Source organism: Corvus kubaryi, unplaced genomic scaffold, assembly GCF_017639235.1.
Source record: "Corvus kubaryi isolate FWS band 111438036 unplaced genomic scaffold, C.kubaryi_AGA036_p1.0 136, whole genome shotgun sequence".
NCBI lineage: Eukaryota > Metazoa > Chordata > Aves > Passeriformes > Corvidae > Corvus > Corvus kubaryi.
The window spans coordinates 8,712,759-8,736,295 of record NW_024580670.1 but is presented as its reverse complement, the minus strand read 5'-3'; the positions used below and the strand labels follow the sequence as shown (position 1 = coordinate 8,736,295).

Genomic DNA, 23,537 nt, shown 5'->3' with positions numbered 1-23,537 from the left:
CTGCTACTAAAAATCAGTTCATCTAGAAGCTGAACCATGCAGCACTTGCCACCTGCTGCAGCTCACTTTGGTCGAGGAAGTTTTTATTGTTACATCCAGATGTTGTCAGAATGAATGTTATTTGTCCAAGCCTCTTGCCGAGACTTCGGGCATCCATGAGCAGGTTCGGCAGGGTGCTTAGGGGCCTGGCTCAGTGGTGGATTGTCGCAGTGTTGTATTTGTTGGTTGGACTCAATCAATGATCTTAAAGGTCTTTTCCAACCTAAATGACTCTGTAAAAGCGGATTTTCCTGGTCTGGGTAGAACACACTGATATTTTTTACTATTAACCCTTCTTAGGATAGAGAACATATGTCTGTCTTCACCCTTCCTCTTTCCCAAAAATCCTCTTGCTGTGAAAGTGCACAGGATGCAATTACTGGAAGTGTGTGTGTGGGGGGCTGTCTTGTCAAAATATGTTTTCACATGGAGATGATTCTTTTTACAGCTATATGTTTTAAGTAACTGTTGAATGTTGTTAGAAGTGTAAATCTGAAGGAAGAAAAGCTACAAAACTTTTTTTTGAGATGTGGTACAGAAGTTGTTTTTGTTCATGAATTTGGTTGTGTACCGCAGCCTAAAGATTGACCAGATTAGAAGTTTAAACAGTTTTAAATTTTAAAACATTTGTATTTATAATCCAGTCAAATTTGTTTATACTTTATTTACTAAAAGGAGCTGTAACCAATGAAACAAGGTTCACTTGTGAATTACTGATGAGTATATTGTACTGGCAATGAAGTAGTACTTCATGTTGTATGCTCATAATATCATAAATTGCTGGAGATGTTAATGATGCTTCTGTGGAATTGCTCATACTCTTGTGTACATTCTCCCTGATCAGTATGTGTCACCCCTCAGTCCTCTGGCTGTCACCCTCCTGCAGAGCTTGGGCTGTGCTGGCTGCTGGAGAGGCATGGAAGGGACTGGGTGCAATTCACATTTTGTTGTCACTAGAAAAGCACCCGACAAGAAAATGATCATGAATTGTAGAGTCAGTTGTGCTTACATAGAGGATCCTGCACCTTAGAGATGAGGGAAAGCAAGGCAGAAAACCTGCTGTCCAGTGCCGTGACTCTGAAGCTCCAACTACAGTATAAAATCCTGTAAATCCAGTGTACCTCTTCTGTCACTTCTGTAGATAAATCTATATACAGCAAGGACACAAATTGTGGATTGGTGTGGGGGTTTTGGTGTGTTGGTTTTTGTTTTGCCTTTTTTTTTTTTTTTTTTTAAACTGGAAAGCAAATCACTTCAGTTCCAAGTATATGGAGAACTTCTTATAAGCAACTGACCAACATTTTCTGGTTTGGGTTATTAAAAATGTGGTGTGATACATTATACAGTTTTTTTTCTGCAATTTTTTTTAGCATATCACATATGGGAACACTAGCTATTTGAATAAATTTTTTAAAATTTCACAGATCAACAACATGTTGTCAGTCTTTTTTATAAAAAAAGACTTTAAGCACTTAATAAAAAACCCCCAAAACTGTAAAAGTCAGACTTCCAGAAGAATTGAGACATCTTAAATTGTTGATCTTTTGAGAAAGACTGGTTTGAGAAAGGGCATTTACAAACTGTTCAAGCAAGAATGAGTCTTCAGAGGTGATTCTGTGTGCAGGATAGAGTGCTAAACCATAGAAAGCTGATGTTGTAGCTGATCAGATGATAATAGATGCCTTTTGTGACACTGGCTACGCTGGTTGATACTCTTGCTGAGGTTTGTCCAGGATGTGGATGCTACTTTTATGTGGCATTACTAGAATAAGAACTAGTTTGGTATACTGCAGGATTGTCAACATTGAACATTTTTAAAAATGCCCAAGAAAATGCTCAGTTTGCAGTTATGAGGAACATGCCCATAGTAACAACCTGTAGAAGTCCAGGCTATTTCTCAGCCTCGCTCTTCCTACCTTATTCCCCTTAAAAAAACCCAGCCAAACAAATTAAACCCCAGCAGCCCAAAATCTGTGCAATGGCTGTGTCAGTGTTTGTAGTTACCTACCTGGAAGAAGGATGTCTGAAACTAAATGCATCTACCTGCAGGTGAATTTTATTTCTATTTGCCTTCTGGCCATCAGAACTTAAACTGGAAGCAAAGCATGAATTTTAATGAGCTGTTGAGTATCTTTGTGGAATTACAGAATGGTTGAATTTGGAAGGGGCCTCATCTTGCCTGACCCCTGTTGTGAAGCTGGGCTGCCTAGAGTGGTTGCCTAGGACCATGTCCAGATGGCTTTTGAGTATCTTAGAGCATGGAGACTCCAGAACCTCTCTGGGCAATTTATGCCAGTGCATGGTCACCCTCACAGCAAAAATGTGTTTCATCATGTTCAGGTGGACCTTTTCTGTATTTAACTTTGTGCCATTGGCTCTTGTCCTAGCACTGGGTGCCACTGAGGAGAAACTGGCTCCATTGTCCTTCAGTGCCCTTCAGGTATTGATAAGAACTCCTCTGAGCCTTATCTTCTCTAGGCTGACAGTCCCAGCTCTTTCAGCCTGTTCTCACACAAGAGATGCTCCAAGTCCCCCTCATCACCTTTATGGCCCTTTGCTGGACTCTGTCCCGTATGTCTGTGAGTCTTCTGTACTGGGGAGCCTGGAACTGGGCACAGAACTGCTCCAGGTCTGGCCTTACCAGGGCTGAGTAGAAGGGAAGGACCGCCTCCCTTGACATGGAAATGTTGCATCAAAAGCTGTCCAGAATACCCTGGAACGAGCGTGCCTTGCGTGGCACATACAGGTGTGCTTATGCCTTGAGTTAAATGTGGATGTGTGAGATTAAGCTCTGAATCAGCTTGAAATGACACTTGATTGAAATTCCTTGTGCTCTTTTATTCAGATCAAATCAGATGACAGCACAACCTATTGCAGTTTTGCCTTATGTTAAAACACACTATGTTTCATCATTCAAATCAGTCATGTCAGCTGGAATTGGTAATGAAATGTGAAGTGACCCAGGCAAAGAACTGTGGGCTTTTATGTGCTTCTTTTACGTGTAGGATGCTATTCTTAAATTCTGCCTACATCCCTATAATTAAACGGTCCTGAACTCAGGTTGACCTGGCAGGTATAGCTGTGTAACATGCCTGCTGGGTGTACGAAACACCAGGCCCTCTCTGTGTTGCTGGTTGTTTCTGCTGAGCTTCAAATCTCCTGTTCCATATTTTTCTTCTAAATTGCTCTTTTGTAGAAGTAGTTCAGTTACAGTTGTTTCATACTGTCACATGAGATACACCTGACTGAGAGTGATTCCAATGTGTTTTGTCTGAGACTAAACAGCTAAGAGGAGAAAGGAAAAGCTTCTTACTCTGCATCTCATCCGTGACTGTCCATGTTAATTTTTCCTTTCTGTTCTAGTCCAAACTCAAGCAGACAAGCTGCACATCATGGATGAAATGCTAAGACCAGCCGTTTTTTTCCTTGGCATTGACACAGATTGGAAGTGCTGCTACAATCAGTGGTCAGTGATAGGTTTGTTGTGTGCTCAGGTTTGGGACTGAAACCTAGCTCTACCTTCTCAGTTTTTTTACTTTTTTACCTTTCCATTGTAATGTGTTCTGAAATGGTGGCAGATCTGCAAGTATAGGCTTGAAACTGACCGTGCATGTATGCCCTGAACACGAACAATTACGTCTTCCCCTTCTGTGTAATTTCCCTTATCTATGTTGGGAGCTGCTCTGAAGCTAAGAGGATCCAGTAATCCAATTAGTCTATTGGAGGAGGGCACTGGATTATGATGACTCTCTGTTCTGATGTTGCCTCTACTTGCATAATTATTTTCGTGGCAGTGTAACTGTGTACCTTAATGAGTTGTGGTCTTGAATTTTGGTTTGATTTGTGTTTGTTAAAATACAGTGGCAAAGGTGGTGGAATATAAATTCCCCAAGAAAATGTGTATTTCATGAAAAGCAAGTGTTGCTGTTCTTAGAGTTCCTTTGTCATTCTTACGTACTGATTAGACTGAAATTTCTTGCAAGGTATCTAAGATCAGTGTGTCAGTATAACAACCAGTTGCTTGTATTGGACAGAACTTTGGTTTTTGTGTATACACATGCACACACACAGTTTTCTCTCTGTAGATTGCTGCTTACTGCCCCATTTGTCAGAAACTTACAGCAGAGTACAAGCAGAAAATATGCAGATGACTGGGAAAATGTAATTTTGTGTTGCCATGGTTTGGCAAGAAGTTGAAGCAAATGATAATGCTGTTGACTCAGGGTTGGTTTTTTTTTTTTATTCCAATAAAAGGTAACTATATTGTTCGTTCTAGAATAATTAGTCTGACGTAGGAAAGTATCTTAATTCACTGATCACACCTGTTAATTGAATTTTTATTCAGGTACTCTCAGGTCCTTAGCAATGCTTGAGTTCTAGATTTTTATAAATGCTTTGAGCTTCATTACACCATTTTGGTTGACTGAAGTTCAGTTATTGTCTCCTTTTGTATACAAGTTAAATTTGCTTAATTATCTATCATAGTGAAAGATGTGAGTGTTCAGTTGTATCAATTTGTTGTCTCTCTTTGAAAATTATGGCTGAATATGAACCATATTTTGCTTATAAGTAGGTTAGGGTGCTAGTAAATTATATTAGTTATGGATATGATAGTCAATATTTGATTTCTCAAGATAGCTTTTATATCCTGATACCGCATTATTTAAAGACACTATCAGTCTCAGTAGGACTTAATACTGAGCCTGCCAAGCAGCTGCCAAGTGCAGATAGCCAACATTTACATTCAGTGTTGTGTGATGGTAGCTGTGACACGATTCCAATTAAAAGCTTGGTCTGTACACTGCAGATGTCTTCTGAATATTAATGCTCATTACAGACAGAGCAGATGGAATCTCTTTAAAATACAATGCAGTGAATGTAAAATTAAGGTTGTGTTTCTAGTGAAAAACTAATAGGCAGTCAGAAATTTTCTTTTTTCTTTGTTTTTCATTGCTAACCCACAAGAATATCTGTGCATCATCATCATCTTTCTTTACATATAGGAGGAAATCAACTCTTCATTATGCATTCAAATAAAAATACAGCATTATGCCGTATTGAAGTTTTTTCAAATGCCAGATGTACCTAGGGAAGTATTAGGAACACATGCAACATTTGCTGTTGCCTCTGCCTAGAGGGCAGATAATAGTTGAAATGTAGGATGTCTGTAAGTTATTTGAGGAGTTGCTCATTGGAAAAGGTTTTGTAAAAGTATTTATAGGTGTGTGTGTATTTAACTGGGATTAGGAGGTGTTCTGTGTGGTGTATTAGGAAAAGTCCATCCTGCACAGGCTGGGCAGAACAAAACTGGGGAAGGTAGAGAGTGACAAGAATATCTGTGGTGCACTGCAACCCCGAAGTTAACTGTCAGAAGACAGCAGCAATCCAGCTGGGAAAGTGTGTATTAGTCGCTGAAATATTTATGCATCCATTGCAGTTCACAAGACACGGAGTAAAGCCGTAGTAGTAGGAATAGATTTAAGGCCTTAAAAACAGGCAGGTTAAGTGTGGTATCGAAACTGAAAGTAGAAGGGTTTCTGTGGGAGTGGGAATTGTAACTCTCCTATTTGCAACTGTGTTTGTCTTTTTCTCTGGGCAGAATGGAGGTGTGTGAGGGGAGTGTACAGGGGGCAGAGGTTATAGAAAAGGCAGTGACAGGAGGTGTGAAATACATGGAACCAGTGCAGTGCTTCACTTGTGCCATTACCATAGCTGTGACATGCTTGTCTTCCACTCTTTTCAAACTTAATTTTACAACTGCTTATATCTGAGGCTATGTAAACACTAAAGCCAGTGCCAGTGATAACATTTTCTACTTCATCCCTATTACTTTATGAAGATTTCCCCCCAGATCTGTGTTTGGATTATATTTGTCTGTTGTAGTTATATTGCCTGGCTAATATTTCTCTCAGTTACTGGCCAAGCTGCTATGAAAAAGTTCCTGGCTTCACTGATGGTATTTATTTGATACATGCCTACTTTGAGAGAAATTGAGTGTGTGCTATTCCTGAGGATAATATTAATTTGGTAAGAGTGTTTTAAAAATCTAGACCACACTGGGACTGAGAACAGAGCTGCCCATGAGGTTTGGGAGAGGAGGGCACTGTCAGGGTGAGAAAGAGCTGTGTCTGGACCTTGCTGAAGCTGGTTTTGATGGTGATGTCCCAGACTGCAGATGTGGGGACCATCTCACGGAGGAGTTTAGGAGTTGCCTGGTGAGTCTAACCTCCTGGTGTGAGAGGCCTTCAGTGGGTTGTTGCTCTTGTTAGTTTTTACAATGTTTAATGCATTCAGATGTTCAGAATAACGACAGGAGTTTTAATTAGGCTTCTGAAAATTGAAAAACAAGTCCCCTTGATTGATTCCAGTGGCAGATCAGGACTGAGACTGTTCTCTTTGGAGCAATGACTTCGGTACCGTAGACATATACTTAGCAGTGGCTCTGTACTGTGATAGAATGCAAATTTAATAATAGTGAAACATAAAAAATTGTCTCAGGTTTATTGTGGGTTTTTTGTTTGATATTTTTTGGCTTGTTCACATCTTTTAGCTTACTCAGATTGCATTCACCTGTATACAGTTCATTATTTTGTAGAAAGAGATTTATGCAAGAGGCACAGCTGGAAATAATAAAAATAGACTGATGTGCTACATATAGTTAAATGACGTTTTTTATGACTCATTTAGGAATTATCTCCAAGATTTCCAAGTATGTTTGGTGGAATTCAGCTTTCCAAATAACCAAAAGTCTTTGGGGTTTGATGTTTTAAAAGGAATGAGGATGTGGAGTTAAGTCTCAGAAATCAAAACCACAGTAAAAAAACAGTTGAAATACAGAAAGCATTGCTCTGAAAGAACTGTGTTTGTCAGAATCGAATGTTGCTTTAAATGGTGCTTCCGAAGTTTCTAATGAAAAGATTTCAGACAAAATTTGTCTTCATTATGTTTCAAAAATCGTGAGTACCCTGAGGTATTAATCCTTCTGCCTCCTCCATCTCTGATCTCTGGTGGATCAGGAGACTGGTAAATAAAAAGATGAGGTTTGAAAGCAGGACTGGTAAGATAGGAAGAGTTAGTCAAGAGCCTTGGAAAAGGAGGCGGCTTTCTGTTCTCTGCCACTGCATCTGGACATGGGGGTGAATTGCCCATGTTTCCTGCTGATTAGGAAATGCCTTGTGGTTCCCTAGATAAGATGCTGCTGTCTTTTTCTGTACGAAGCATTTATTTTAAGGGAACTTCCAGTTATTTCTTCTTGAGATGATATTTCTGTTTCTCTGTAGTCTCATTCTCATCTTTGACCCTTTCTGGCTTTTCCATTGTCAGACAATCCCCGTGAAAGTCACATTCAAATATGTGTAGGATATTTTCTTTTTATTATCTACTTAATGTTGGGTTTGTAAGCTTAACTTTTCTGATACTACTAATGTGGCTCCTTAGCTTCCCTCTCTCTGAAATGCCTTCCTCTCTAAGCCTGCTCCTAAAAGCCCAAGCAAATTTCTCTTTTTCACTTGCTTTGCTGTACCCTCCAATGTCTTGCCTCTTCTGACAATGCTTTGAAGATTTGTCAGCTGCTTCTTGACTCTTCTGGTTCTTTGCAGCATTCCTCTTTCTCTGTGCAGTGCATAGATTTGTCTTTCTAATAATTGAAAACATTCCTAAGTCTCATTTCAGTCCCTGACAATCTCTGTTTTAATATCAGCATATGGTTATATCTTTAATCACTGCGAGATGTGTCCTTTTAGCTGAGATTGTACCTTAGCATGGGAAGTTTTTCTAATTTCATGTCTGTAAAGCAAACGCATGCCTTGTTGCTCTGTCTTTGATCTTCATAATATAGATTACACTCATAAAAAATCAACACAAAAAAAAAAGTGCTGTGTTTGGCTTGATCTGAGACATGTCAGCAAGAAATAGGAGACGGCTGTGTGGATCATGTCATTGCAATGTCAGATAATGTGAAGTGCTGCTTGACAGGTATTTGTTCTCCTGTACTTAGGCTTCAGTCAGGCTGTATTAACTCCTGAATTCTGAGAGCAGGTTTATGGTCCTTTTTTGTGAGAATTCATATCTGCTGAGAAATGTAATGAAAATAGTACCATGCATGACTATTCAGATTCAGTTGTGGAAAGAGAATATTGAAATAGTGATACATTGGAAAAAAGGATCTTTGATTTAAAAACAAACAAAACTCTTAAGGCCTTTGTCAAGAAGTGCCATCATAACCAGAGATTCACCCAGATTCCTTTCAGTTAGTCAAGCAGTGATTTCTTTCTTGAATTTATCAGCTGTTTTAAAGTCTGTCCATTCCAGAGTGCATATTCATTTTTCTACTGTATTTAAAAAGCGAAAAAGAGCCAACCCAAAATAGCACAAGAGCTTTAACTTCATAAACGTCTTTCTTTCACTGACATAAATGCTTTGCTTGTTGAGTCAACTTTTCCCTTCAGAAGTTACTACATTCTTTCTATCAGAGGGGTTCTAAAAAACTTGGAAAGCAAGGGTCAGAGACTTTTCTAAAATGAGGCTTTCAGACAGCGTTTCTCCATTTTGTGTCAGTAAAATCCAAATTTTAAAATATCCAATAAATTGGAGACCAGGATGTGTTGCAACTTTGTTTTTATGTTTTAATCTCTTGCTACTGTTGACAGCTGTTTTTCAATACTGAGAAATAACAAGGTGTCTGTGTCTCTGTTATTTTTGCTGCAGCAGAGAGGAAAACAATGTTTAATAACAATATAATTTTTGTTATTGTTTTCCAACTTAATAGATGTAAAAGTCTATTACAGAAGAGCAAAGCCTGTGTGTACCCAATCATGGATCATGGTTTCCATTTTTCTGCCTTTTTATTTTTTTAATGTTCTGTGCACCTCTCTTCGTTTCTAAAAACTCACTTCTTCCCTAGTGTTTCGCGACCTTTTGTCTTCCTCCAAATGTCTGGCATGCTTCAGCTGACACCATCAGGGTCTCTCCTGCCTGTCTCTAACCAGGTTCTGAGTTTCCATCCTCCTCTGGCAGGGGGGTGGGCAGAGGAATAGAAGGAAAAATAAAAGGGTGTCTGTAAAACTCTGACCTGTTTCTGTCTGTTTTGCTCTTCTGAGAGAAGCCATGAGGAGAGCTCTTGGGTTCCAGAGCTGCCTCTGAAAAAATCAAAGTAGTTTGTAGCCCCACCCATGGTCCCCACCTTATAAAGCAGAGATGTGGAAGGGGTAAGTGAGAATTTGCCACTATCCAGCAAGGACATCCTGACGGAAATCATGGATACACAACTGTTATGTTAGTAACAGTCACAGGGAACTCTGTTGTTTTACTTGTTGAAATAAAAGGTTCAGATTGGTAATTATTGAGGTACAGTTGCATATCTGATGATGAAAATTCTTCTTTCTGCTCTGGCATTACTTTTTAATTGCTGGGAATCCTAAAAAGCTGATAGTTGAATCTGTGAGTTTTCTCAGAGTTGTGATGGTTCCTATTTATGTAAGTCCATTAACATCTTGGTGTGTAGAAAAACAGTTTGACAGCTGTAGTCTGGCACTTCCTTATCGTAACTTGATATAACATTCCATAGAGACAGTCACGCCTCAGATTTATACTCCACTCTGCTTCTGGTATTTTGGCTTTAATGGTTTATAGTGTGAACTCGTGTTGTTTGGATAAACGTAATTGACTTGTTAAATTAGAACAGTTTACATTCTGTTTCTCTTTTTGTCTCTCTTCACATAGGATGATTTTGTGCTATGATTTGATGGGAAAGTACTCTGTAAACCACTGATTTGACTACTTTGTTTTAATAAAGCTGGTATTTTGTGCCTATGCTCTTTGAGTACTGTACTAAGTTTATGCCACCTACTATGAGCTTTGCTCCATCTTCCATCAGGAAACCTTCAAAAAGTTGTTGATTAGAGTTACACAAAAGAGCTGTATTAAATATTTATGTGCACAATAGCTTAACTTGGTACGCTGCTATAAATTGTATTCAGGATCACAAACAGTCACGTGGGGATTTTTTTACTCTAGTTGTAATTAGGAAATGTTCACGGTAAAAACCAAAGTGCTGGTGAAGAAAGAGAAGTAAGTTTTCAAGGTATCTAGAATAGGGCAGTAACACCTAATCGTCTGCTGTCATGCCTGGAATACCAGTCCTTTGTCCCTCAGTTTTTTTTCCTGTGACCCTGAATTGACCTTTTGAGTTTTTTTTGTCTTTTTCTGTAAGAATTTAATGTTCTTAGGATGTGTAAGAAGTGGGTAGCAGTAGCTGGGAGAATGATGGTTGTACTTCTGGTAATTTCAGTCTTGTGAGTAGTGTAGAGAAACAGCTTTCCCTGTTATGGTAGTAGTGTACATCTAAAAAAGCCTGATGGTGTTTCTTTACCAGTCACTTTTCAAAGTCACTGACAGAGAAGGGAGCCCACGCACTGTAGGAAAAGCATGCTTTTAGGTCTGGTTGTAAAGAGTAGTTTTGCTGTCACTTGTTTGCCTTAAATACTGTAATTGTTGGTTTGGTTTGAACACAGTAAAAAGAGTAATATCAGTGTCCATTTTTCACCTATGGGGCTGTATTTTATATCTGCTTATAACCATAGTCAGAACTCTTGTAAGTTAAGCATAGTGAGCCACAATTGAGTGTCAGATATTTCAAATTAAATCTCAATGCCAAAGCACACAGAAGGATACTGGAGAAATTCCTGTTTTGTCACTTATGGAAAGTTTAAAAAAAAAAAAATTAAAAAATCCCAGTGTCTGATTTACATCCCTAATTTTTCAAGTGAGAAAACGGAATGAAATGGAGCCACTGGCAAGTGGCAGTATAGTTAGTAGTAGCCACTAACTGCGTGGCACTACTGCTGTTTGATGTAAGGAACATTTTTGAATTTAAGTAATGGAATGTACAGTATTGATATATTTATGCAATTTATTGAAGTATTTTCTATTAAATAAATGTAATGACATTCCTTTACTTTGAGTAAGAAAGGTTTTTCAGTCTGAAGCAGCCTTTTAAGTGTTCCTATCTAGTGCTTACTTCAGTCTGTGCCTCATCACAGTATGGAGAACATGTACATGTTGAGCAGACATTCCTGATTTTTCTTGAACAGTGGAGTAGGATCATTGTCCTGAGTCACTTCTGGCAAAACTGTGGAATGCACAGCTTGATCTGCCTTTCCACTGCCAGAATCACTTGCCTTTGGCTGCCAGGGAGGAAATTGGGCCGTTTTGCTCTCTTCTGGTACAATGGTTTAATTTACCTCAGTTTTTGTTGTGTTTACCCAATTACTGTGTCTTGGTTCCCATGAGCCAAGTAAAAGCAGGAGCTGTGCCAAAGGTATGAGACATTTTGAACTTGAATATTGCTGCACCTGAGGTTTTGACATAATGGAGAGTTTACAATGCAATCATCTCACAGCAAAATCTTTTAATCTCATTATAGTTTCTGCAATTAACGTATAATAACATTCATGTCATTACCGGAGACGTAGCCTGTGGTTCAGTCTGAGCCATGGCCCGTTGGTGTGCGGGCAGGGGGAGTTCTAACTGGAGATTAAAAAAAAGGTAATTGTTTCCTCTTTCAAAGCAGCAGTTTAATCTTGCTTTTGGAGATCCCAGATCGCTGAGTTGTACCAGGTCGGTGTGCTGGATCCACTGGATTCTTGTCACAGTGTAGGCAGAGTTGTACTCTGAGGGCTGTGCTGGTGTAAGAGGTTGTTACTGGTGTGTCCATCACTGTTGCTTTAAATTAGGTGCCCTTCGGTGGTCAGTCTAGGAAGTAGGCTGTGTTAACAGTAAATGTATTATTCCCTTCCTCCCCACCTAATTTTTTGGAATCTGTCCACAGACCAGTGTAGGGGTATGTGGGACCTTCAGGAGTTGTTTCTCTTAGCAGTGCTCAATGCCAGGCTTTTCCTTCATGTAATTCTGATGGCAAGGATGCCATAGGAGTGGCTATACTGACTGTGCAATACTGAAAATTGTCATAAGCAAAGAGAGCTTTTCATTGGTAAGCCAGAAGGAAAAAAACCCAACTAATCTTCTCTACTAGGAAATGTCAGGTTTTATCTCTTTAGCATAAAAATAGTAATCTGACAACACATAAAAGTGAATTTTATACATGTTAGAACTGTCACTGGTGTAAGAGATGCAAACTATCATTTTAATCTTAAAAGGTTTGTGAAGGCAGAATAATGGTACTCTCTTAACTGTCCTTAAAAGGGTATGTGTTTTTCTCATTTTTAACACTGGAAAACTTGATGCAGTTTTGATTACACTGAACCCTGCTATGGGATAAAATAGTCAAGATTCTAAAAGAAGCCATAGTTGTTGAATTTTTTTTCTATGTTACACAAAGTATGCCAGAGTGTTCTGTAGTATATTAACTCTGTTCAAAGACATGAAAATGTTGTTCTTAAACATGAGCAAGAAATGGGTGTAGAAGTCACAAGGTGGAGAAAAAATTCTGTATGTGCAAGATAGAGCCCGATATAATGTATTTACTCACTAATGGTGTTGATTATAAGTATGCAAATCTATCCATGAGGCTAGTTAAACATTTACTTAAAACTATTATGACCTTGATGAGGTGCTTTCACAGCAAACTTATCAAGTTATGTTTTGAATGTAGTTTTTTCTTTTGTAATAAGTCACTTTGTAGTGGAAACTGAACTAATTGGTTTTGGTTCTCTCATTCTTCAAAACCTTAGAGAACTGGTAGGCATTTGACTGTGTCTCTGGACAAAAGTAGTGAGTGTTTCTGTTTCTTCCGGTCCAAACTGGTCAATTTTGAGTAGTTACTCAGACTAGAGATGAGAGTGAATATACTGTTGCAGGGCAAATTACTGTCCAGAGCAGTTTTGTGTCACCGCTGGTGGCCACAGGCAGACCCATGAGGAAAAGCTAAGAACAGGGCAAAATGTATGAACGCTTTCAGATCAGGAAGTTGCACAAGTTTGTTTAATAAACCTGAATGGATCTATATTCCCAATGCCTGTTTCCCCTCAAGGTGAGGTAAACTTCTCACATCCATGGTGTCTTTTGGCAAGCGAGATACATCCCTCCCTTATTTGCAGGAAGGGTTGCTACTGTTATAAATTGCTTAAAGATTTGAAGAGAAAGTTGCTTGAATTCTCAGGTTTATTATTCAGTGTTTTTGAACCTCTTCAAGCTTGATGTATGAAACACTGTGGTATTTTTATTAGGATTATGTCATATTATAGAAGTTAAGATCTAAACTGTACAATTCAGAATAATCTTGCTTTTAATCCTGACCATCTTTTGAGGCTGAGCATTGTCTCCCTGTTGATAGATTTGGCTGAAAACTCGATCAAATTAGTCTGATTATTCCTTTCCCCCCCCAACCTCTTTTGATTTCCTTTACTCTTACAAAAAAATACACAATAATAATTTTGATCTTATTTTTCTGGTATTATTCTCAGTTTTGCATTTTCATATAGATGCAGGGTAGTTCTAAGTGCTCCAAAGAAGCTGAGTTCTTCTGTCTTTGCTAAGAAATCATTGTTCTCTGTATTCTGGTGGTGCTGAGATACTCGAAAGTTTCTAACGTCTAACAAATGACGGGTCACTAAGATTTTTGTGGCATTCAATAAATCTGGCTCAGTGATGCATGTGCTTTGATGGGGCATAAAGGCTCCTCTAATTTTTAAATATTTAAAGAATGGAATAGAAAGGTTATAGGTTGTATCAGGAAAAACAGGATTGCCTGTTGAAGGGAAGACAAGTGGGAAAGCATGAAGCACTCGGAGTAGAATGATGTTGGTTGTTAGAGGTGAAGGACAGCAGGGTGCTTTGATTTTGTTCTGGATGAAACTTTACAGGTTGATTGGGTTTTTTTTTTTTCTTTTTTTTTTTTGGCGTTAAGTCTGAAGCAACTCTCAAAGACAGTATCTTGGTTACCGTGAAAGGGGAAAAGGTGCTGTTTGCTGAAGGTTGGCTTAATGTCGAAATGTATGTGAATAGCGGAAGCCAGGCAGTTCATCCCAATCTAAGGTTCAAGTACCTTGTGCAGCTACAGCATGAACAAAGAAGCAATGGGTCCTCCATCTCAGCCTTTTCCAATTTCAGTGTGTGCCCTTGTATGAGACAGCCTTGGTCAGGGATGGATGACTGGAGTTGCTGTGGGAGCACTGCCTTGGCAGCTCCACAGCCTGTGCAGTGTGGGAGCATAGAATGGGTTGGCAATAAGTTCTTTGGCTTTTGATCCATGTTAAGTAGGTACCGCTGACCTAAAGTGCTGCAATGCTTTGCAATATTACTAAGTAAATGAGGCTGGTAACTGATGAAAGGTTAGGATTGGATAATCTGTGTAGAGGTATATTTTTTCAAAATTACGTAAAAAACCCCCCTCAACCCAAAACTACTTACCATCCATCTTAGCATGTAATGGCCCTCAGGAATATGAAGTTTATTTTGAATAAACGCTTACTGGCTGGCAAGTAAATGGATGAAAGCTTTATACTGAAGCATTTTTAAAAGAGATTTGTATGGGGTTTGTGTACTAAAAGTATATAATGATTATTCAATTCATTCATTATACTTTGTAATAATAAATACAAATGTGTAATTTTGATTTATTTTTATTTTTTTCCAGCTCCAGTTGTTAACCGATACAACAGAAGAGTATCAGGTATGGTTTCTTTTTAAGAGTGTAAAGTATCTGAAATAGTTTTGAAATGTGTATCTGACTAAAGGAATTACATTAAAAATGACCTTACTCTTATTGCCTTATTTCTCAAAACATTTGCATTATTTTTATTTAAAATAATGAGAATTGTTTCTTAATTCGCTGTAGACACCAACGGGCAACACATTTAGAGTAGTTAGAAAACAGAAATGTGGGGGGTTGCTCCTTTTTTGTATTGTTTTAGTCCCTTGCTTGTGCAGCTGATATTTATAGTTGTTGAATTAGTGACTGTTCACTTGTTCTAGAGACACAGATTATACTTTTTTATTTATTTGTTTTCTATCTCAACCAGTATGAAATGCTTTAATGAGAAACTGTTATTCCCAAAAAATTTCTTTACAAGTTGATTTTGAAGACTATTACATGAACAAAATGTTATTTGTAGATGAGAAGTTACTGCATTGTTTTTTCATTTGAGGTACAGTGTGAATTACTTTGCATGTGGTACTTCTTTTGTCTTCAAATATTTTACTAACATTTAGCTGGTCTAGAAAGTTATGGTTCTGATTTGACAAATATCTTTATGAAAATGCCAGTGTATTCAGTGTTTTCTCTCTAGTTTTGAGTTCAAGTCTACTCAGTTTGTAATTTGTGTAGATGATCTGACATGTTTTTGAGTATGTTAGTATGGTGGGACATTGTTGATAATATATATATGTGGTATATAAATAAATGTAAGATAAATACATGTTTATGTGCAAAATGTCCTTATACTCATGCAGTTCATTTGCTTTTGTACTGGTTGCTTGGATATGATTAAGGGTATGATTGTGTATTTATGCCACTACAAACAAATAACTGAGTATGAGAATTTCATAACTCTTAAAAATTGACAGTGCTGGTCATTTTGAGATATGATTACATGAGAAATCTAGGCAGGAAAAAATTGTATCTTGAATGATGGAGTTTGTTACTCTGATAGTAAATATTGAAAGTCATATATTGTATAGTATCTTAATTTGGAGAGGCCCAAGACACTTCAGTTTCTCTGCTAATTAAACGAATCCATCTTGGAACCTACTGATGGAGAAAAATCTTAGAAATGAGGAGTGAATACATCTCAGATTTAAATTTAAATAAAGGCTGAGTTATTCCCAAAGTTAAAAAATTGAGCCTTAATCAGAAAGCATTTGTAATCTTTTTGACTTTGCAATACTGAAATGCAGTGTTGGTCCTCACACAGCACTGAGTTGCTCTTAGTTAAAAAACAGGTTCTGTCATTTAGAGAGTCTAAAGGTTAATGTGAACAACTAAAAGGCAAATGTAAAATTGAATTGCTAAGTTGTGCAATTAGATTAAGGAGGACTGTTTAGTTGCTTAATAATGCTCCTGCTTCGGGAAGAGCTAAAATAGTTCAGGGTTTACAGTTCATATTAGAATTATCATGGAGACAAACAATAATAGAATATGTGTATATTACTCCTGTGTGTTAAATACTTTCCACAAAAAAAAAAATCCGGTTTCTCTCTGTATACACTGTATAGGTCATGATCAGTGTGGGATTTGTTAAAATGCACAGGCAATGCAAACAGCATCCAAGTGTATACAAAGAGATGCAGTTTTCCTTCTCTTGGCAGGAAAAGTAGAGAAACTGCTGGTTTGGGGTGGGGGTGGGGGGTTTGGTGGGGTGGTTTTTTTCACTCTGTACCTGCTGTGTCTGTCAAAACCTACACAGGAATGAGACTGCCTGGGCTCTGCTGGGTTACCAAGCTCAGCATAGGCAACCACATTTTACAGTCCCTCGCATGAAATGACTGACTGATTTCCTGGGTTTGTGCTCTGAATTTGGTTTGACTTGTGTGTTAGATGCATTAGGTTTTAAGCAAGTTTTCATTCTGCAATTTTTGTAAGATAGCTTTTGTCTTTATAAACCAACAAATAACAGCAAACACTAAACCAATGTTGCCTTACAGATTACTCAGCCTAGTAGCTAAATGTTTCTGGGTTTAACTAATGAAGTAAAGCAGAACAAACCATGGAGAAGAAAAGCTGGCATGTAATTCTTTTTGTAATTGCATTTAGTGTATTCTTTTCTGCTCTTCTCTTCAGAAGAGCTTTCGGCTAGTCCATGTTGAACCTTGTCAGTCCAACCAGTATTTCTGTATTTCCAGTGCAGTGTGTGTTTGTAAGGGGAATGAAGAGCAGAGCTCAGTTGCTTGCTGCTATCAACATTTACATGCACAAAATTGCAGATTTACAGAGAATTAAAAAGCTAACATGGGATGTATTGAAGAAAAATTCAAGCAAGAATTTTCTCTTTAAATATTTGGCTGCCTAGGAAATTACAGCATTGTCCTCATTGTTCACTAGGTTTTAATTAAAGGAAAAGTTGAGAAAGTAATTGTCTATGTTATACATACAGTTTAGGACAGGCTAATAATTGTTCTGGTAAAACATTCAACTAGAGATATGTTCTTGGAGGCTAACAAGTGTTTATTATGCTCTCTTACACATAGCAGTTAGAGAATCTCTTTTAAGTTGCTTTATTAATTCATAATATTAAACTTGGAGTGTTTTCTGCTGGTCTGTTGTGATTAGTTGCCTGCAGATAACAGGATGATCATGATTCCCTTGGTGCACTATTGCAAATTTTAGAGATCTATAAACCCATAGAATAAATCTGTTCTAATGATTACTAAATTTTCATTTAGGTGTTTATTTCTAGTTATGAAACATATAAACTGTTTTGGCAAATACTGCCAATGTTGTAAATATTTAGCTGTTGTTCTTTAAAACTTACTCAAAATGGACTGTGCAGGAGGGTCATCCTGGAAAAGGGGGACTTATCTAATCATGTTCATGTAATTATTTATAGAAGTGCAGAGTGGTAAAGTAGTGTTCTCATGAAGAGAAACAGCCTTTTCCATGGAATGCTTGGAGGGAGAAGGAAAAATGAGAGCTTGATGTTATCCTAGAAATTAATCTAGTGAATAGCTGGCTTGTGTGTGGCATGTTTGGCCATGTAACTTGTTGAGATCCACAGTGTGTGCACAAACAGTTGGTCAGCTCTAATTTGTATCTGAGCTGGTAGCTGACTTCATTAAAATAATCTGTTTGTAAAATCATAAGCTATATCTGTTGTAGGAACTAAAATGGAAAAAAACCACCTCACTAATTTGGAAACCTCCTAGCTCTAGGGTGCCATAGGCTGTGGTGCAATTTCAGTGCTAATTATCCAGTAGAGCTGTTGTCTTGCTGCGGCTCTAAGTGAGTTAGCAAAGTCTGAGCCTTCTGCCAGTGTAACCTGTGACACGGATTGCTGACTGACTCCCTTTGCCCAGGCTTGGATTGAATGGCCTGAAACCCTTATAAATTCCTTCCTCCCAAGAACTGGACTGGGTTGAAATTCATACTTGCTTCATTATGTGCCTTGATTTTCCTCCAAGCATAGGGGCTCCTGACAAACTTAATTATGTTAGTCACTTAGTTTTCTGTAATGAAAGGCTGCAGAGCATGCCTGTATCTCTGCCCTTGGTTGAGGACTGACTACACGGCGCAGGGAGGTGGCAGAAATCAGTGATACCTCCTTTCTCGATTATATGAAAGCTGTTTCAAAACTAGAGGAAGAGAGCATTGATATTTGTCCCATTATAACAGCTGGTATGTAACACTGAGGAGAATTTTGCTCCTGGCAGGATATGAATGAAAAGGTAATTGTGTTTTTGGAATGAAGAGTGTGACGCCCACTAGAGTCTCACTTGTGCATAGTTTCTCCTCTTTTAGTTTTAGCATATTTCAGAAAAGTTAAGTTATTTGATAGATTTCTGTATTGCCATTTCTAGACACCTTTGATTCATTCCGCAGAACACCCACTCTCCAGCAGACTTGCTGATTTCTTCTTGGGATAGGAAAATCTGACAAAATGAAACCCGTACCATACATATGTCGCAGAAGGTTTTAAGCTTTTTTCTCCAATTATTTCTGTTTATCTGAGTGACTGGTATAATATATTTCTTTTGCCTTTGCCTGTACTCCCTCATGAGCCTTTCTTTGGCCCCAGTGGGATGAGATTACAGTTTTCACATTCAACAGCTATAAGCAGAAAATTGACCTATATAATCTAGGGAAGCAATATATGATAGTTATTTCCTTAATAGTAACATGACTGTCAGGGTCTGTGCCTGTTTTCATGTTAATATAGAAAATAATCAGATGAACAAGACTTGCCTCATTTGGTCCCTTTGGTGGGGCAGCTTTCAGCAGAGACTGAGTGGAGTGAGAAGGATCACATCTGTTCCTGGAGCTGGGTGCTAAACCTTCCCCTAAGATGGGGTTGCTGAATAAAGGTTTTGTATGTAGAGGTTAATTTTGTTTAAATGTTACTGAATCCTGTTTTCCTCTGTGGAACAAACCTTAGCATTGTGTGGGACCCTGACAGTCGCCAACTGTCAGTGTCCCCAGCAGATGCTGGATTCAGAATCAGTACTTTGGATATTTCTCTTGCCTCTAACAATCTGATGTGACACTATGGTTTGGTGTTGTGGAGTTTTTTTGGGGTTTTTTTTTTTGTATTTGAGTAATTTTGTGTTTTGAATAATGTGTAAATCAATATTCCCTGTCAGTTTCTGGCTTTTTCTTTCCTCATCACATAAGCTTCCATAAAAGGCCTTGAACTGTTGATTCTTCCAACTCACTGGTTCTTCTCTATTTTGACAATGGTGGGGATTCTTTACCTTGAACTCTTCATTAGTCTGGCTCCTGCCAAAGATGAGCAGTCATCTCATAACGTACATATGTTGCTAAAGTCTGATATTCCTCTGTGCTTTCAGTGCGATACAGCATTTTCTTCACACCCTGGCAAGATGAGATGTCAGGATGTGATAATATTACACATAGTAAATTTCTTTTAGGAGCTTTAACAAAAGTCATTTTCTAATAAAACTTTTCTGTTAATTATTGCCACACAGCATGTTAGTATTTGGTAAAAAATACTGTTTTGGAACCCTGTTAAATTAGGACATCTAAGTAGCAGCAATGAAGCAAGAGGCAACACTTCTCTTGGGAGGTTGTTTTGAGTATTTGCTCTTGCAGAATACTGTCTACTACTTCAGTGATAAAAATCTCATCACTTGAAATAATCAAGGGAGGGAGACGGAGAGTGATGATGGACTTCCTCTGTGCTGTTCTCTTTGCTGTATATTTATCTGATTATTATCTGATTATTAGGTTGACTTGAAAGTCAGGATCTGGTTTCTTCTCTTGAAGCTATTTAATGAATTTCTGTATTGATTATTCATCATCTTACAAAACTGATGGCATAATAACTTCTCCTGAAAGATTTTTAGGCAGGTGATAAATGATAAGACACTTAAGAGTTCAAAAATTCACATTTTTACAAATGGCACAGTTTTCCTGTATCAACAACCTGAAGCTTCTATGATTTTTTGCTAGCCCTAATGATAGCAAAACTGATATCATAACTAGAGTGAAAATAATTCATTTTAAAAAATGTTGATATGAGCAAAAGCCAAGCATGTGGGATGACAGATGAAAGTGGTGATAAATTGTGTGGGTGCTCTCCTGTAAGAAAGTGTCTGAATCATTATTCGTTAAACAAAAAAAGCTTGTTTTCTCTGTTTGCAATATTGGGACTTATTTAAAAATTCCTGGCATGTGATTGACATTCAGTGAATAATAAAAAGCTTATTTTTGGAAATTAATAGTCATGACTTCACAGTTAGTTGGATTTCACAGTGTTGTGAACAATTCTGCAGGGTTTTTTTAATGACATAAAGAGAAATACAGCACTGTGAGCATCCTTACTTAAAATTTAAGTCAGTGCAATATGTGGTCAGAAGAAATCTGATCCAGTCTGCTTAATGCACATAAGTGCTACAGTGGAGTGGAATTAATTAATATTTAATGTTTAAAAAATTTTTTTTCTTTCTTAATAATAGTTCATGGCTAGAGTGTCACATAAAAATTAGAAGTTGTCCAAAGTAAAATGTTTTAACTGAAATTAGCCCTTACTGAGTGGGAGCATAAGTATAGCTCTGCACATTTTAAAGCAAGTAATGCAGTACGGATCAGTTTTTCAAAAGTATTCAGGTAGCAAAAGGTGGAAGTGATTAACTTCCATTAATTGTTTTACATTAAAGATCTTTAAAAAGCCTACATAAATGCTGGTCCATGTCTTTAGATACATAAATACTTTTGAAAACATCAGCTTTTAGCTGATTGTTTAAACAAAATTTAATTCCCCTTTGGTGGTTGGAATTTAATTTTTCTCTTTTGTGTGACGAAGAATTTTTTTTTTCTTTTGGTTTGAACTCAAGATGGTTTTTAACATGGGAATAAAAGCCAAAATGAAAATATTACAATATGGTTTGTTGCACAAGAGACAGAAAGCAAACACACCTTAGGAAATCTCAAACTGCCTGTGACAATGCAGGCTAAAAAAGGCAGTTTTATACTTGGTGCAAAACCTGGTGCTGTGATGTATCTTTAGAGTGACCTCAGAGTCAGATGTGCTTTGTATTTTTCTTGTGAATATGTAAGGCTGCACTTCATCCCTATTTTAATATAAAGTTTCAGACAAAGTCACAGATGTTGTTAGGCTCCTGTACTGATTATTACACTCATGCAAGTTTAGGTTGCTGTAACTTCAGTTTAAATGTGAAATTGATTGAATAGTCCACATAGAACAGAAAAGTTTAAACAGACCTGATTTAAATATGAAAGGTTATAATTTCAGAAACTTTACTCAGTTGTTTTTAACACCAGAACCTTGCTGAGTCTGTGTGTACCCCAGAATAACAGAAAACTTCATAAGAATACAAAAAACCTCACTATAGGGAATAGAATGGCAATATGAAAACTCACTACAGGAAATATTAAAGCAATCTCAGGAACTGCTGTGAGCACTTTTACAGGGTTCTCATTTGAAGAGAGACTTGAATCAGGGCTTGACTTTGGGAGGTGGCTTGTGTGTGGGTACTTGGCTGCCTGAAGCACTTACCTGATTTGGTGTGTTTTTCCCACATCTCCAAAATTTGGGAGAGGAAAGAGCATAATTTTCTTAAGCTCACTAATTTTCTCTAATGGAAAAACGCAAAACTGGTTATAAGTAAAGCACAGAGATTCCAACTGATGAAGTCCTACCCAGTATTAGTCTTTTGCCAGACCTCTTCAACTGTGTATTTCCTGCAAAGACAATCCGTTTATTCAGTGAGACACTGAAGTCCAGAGCTGGCTGGAAACGAATGAGTTGCATCAAGTGAAAGAGTTACACCTTTGCCATGGCTGGTGCTCACCAGGGCACTGGAATTGCTCAGCAGCCACACAGGAATGGGGGGAGCTGCCAGGTTTTTCTTCAAGAGGTTGGACAGTAACTTCCCACATTTCCTGCTTTTCTGGTGTGCTAGGAAAGGAAGCAGTAGTTTCCAAGCACTGGGACCTGGGGGCTTCCACATCATTCCTCTGCACACAATCCTTTTGTGTCAAGCCACGCTAATTTCTTACTGTTCCCTGTTGCTACAGGTAAGTAGGTGTTAGTTGTTCTATTCAGGGTAATGTGGTTTTTAATATATTTGGACATTCTCTAGAAATCTTTAAAAATCATATATAGGTTGCTGAACCATTGATTTCAGAAGTGCCTTCTAACACTTAGACATCCTTTGGTTCTCTGTCATGATAGATGTCAGAAAGATACAGGTAATCTTCATTGCGAAATGAAATTTTAAGGCAAAGAGTGCTTCACTACACTTTCTCAAGATGATGGAGGTTCTTTTAAAATATTATTTGACTTACTGCAGTTTTAGCAATTCATATGGCAGAATTGCAAGTATAAAAGCAAAAAATGCCTTATCTGTAAACTGAAAGAAAATTTCTTATTTCTACACTAGAAAAACACTTTTCCTGTTTTATTCCTAGCTAAATTCTCTCTTCTATCTACAGTTTGCAACTAAAAGCCTGTAAGCTACGTGCCTTTTTGGGGGGGGGGGGAAGGTATATATTTGATCCATTTCTGGAAACTTGTGCTGTTCTGATATAAACTGAATGTAAAATGAACATTCTCTGTGCTGTTTTTAACTGAGAAAGTATCACTGTTTCAGGCACATAAACATTATTGATGCTGAATTTCTGGTTTTATCTGCCTTGCTTACGTAACACATTTGGAAATGTGTTAAGATTTATGTGATAGGCTAAACCAGAAGATCATTAAAGCAGAAGGCATACTTCTACAATTGTGAATCTGTGTGCTCTGAAATAGTAGTAGCATCATGTTTTCCAGGAGACCTTTTTTATGGATGACTATCTCATCGGTAAGGCTCTCTTAGAAGGCTTGAACAAGGTCAGCAGCATGTTTATCCATTTCAGTCTTCTGATTTCTTAACTTGCAAGAATAAAGCCTGCTCCGTTTGAATTTCCCAGGCTTCACCACATGGAATAATGTGTAACTCCAAAATACCCTGCTACCATTTTAGATTTCTATTTATATGTAGTAAAGGGAATTGGAAACACAAGTAGCAAATTGTAAATTACTGTTTTAAGATTAAAAGGGCAGTATTTTGCTTTTGGTTGTTACTATGTCAGAGCTGTTTACTGCAATGATCAGCCACATGGAAAACCTTCTTTTCTTTTAGTCCTCTACCATGATGGAAGTATTTCTGTTGTTTTAATTTTCATGCCGACTTACCTCTTACTGCAAGTCCCAGAGCACACCAGTGTCTGATGGGATGTTGGGCTCTCTTGTTGTGAATTGAGACATGGAAGCCCAAAGGGCAGGAGCCCCAGTTGTGGCTTAGTTAGCAGATGATTCTGTGAAATCAGGCAATATTGTCCCTTGGCTCCTCCAGCTGTACAGGAGAGA

The 23,537-nt window shown here is 37.9% G+C and overlaps 1 protein-coding gene across 1 annotated transcript in view; it reads left to right on the top strand.

Moving 5' to 3' along the window:
- The window catches only part of PRKAR2A (protein kinase cAMP-dependent type II regulatory subunit alpha), a 60,876-nt gene that overhangs the window by 9,488 nt on the left and 27,851 nt on the right, over window positions 1-23,537 (top strand). The window contains exon 2 of the mRNA XM_042015617.1: window positions 14,633-14,668. Coding sequence (XP_041871551.1) covers window positions 14,633-14,668 — 36 coding nt within the window. The remainder of the gene's footprint in view (window positions 1-14,632; window positions 14,669-23,537) is intronic.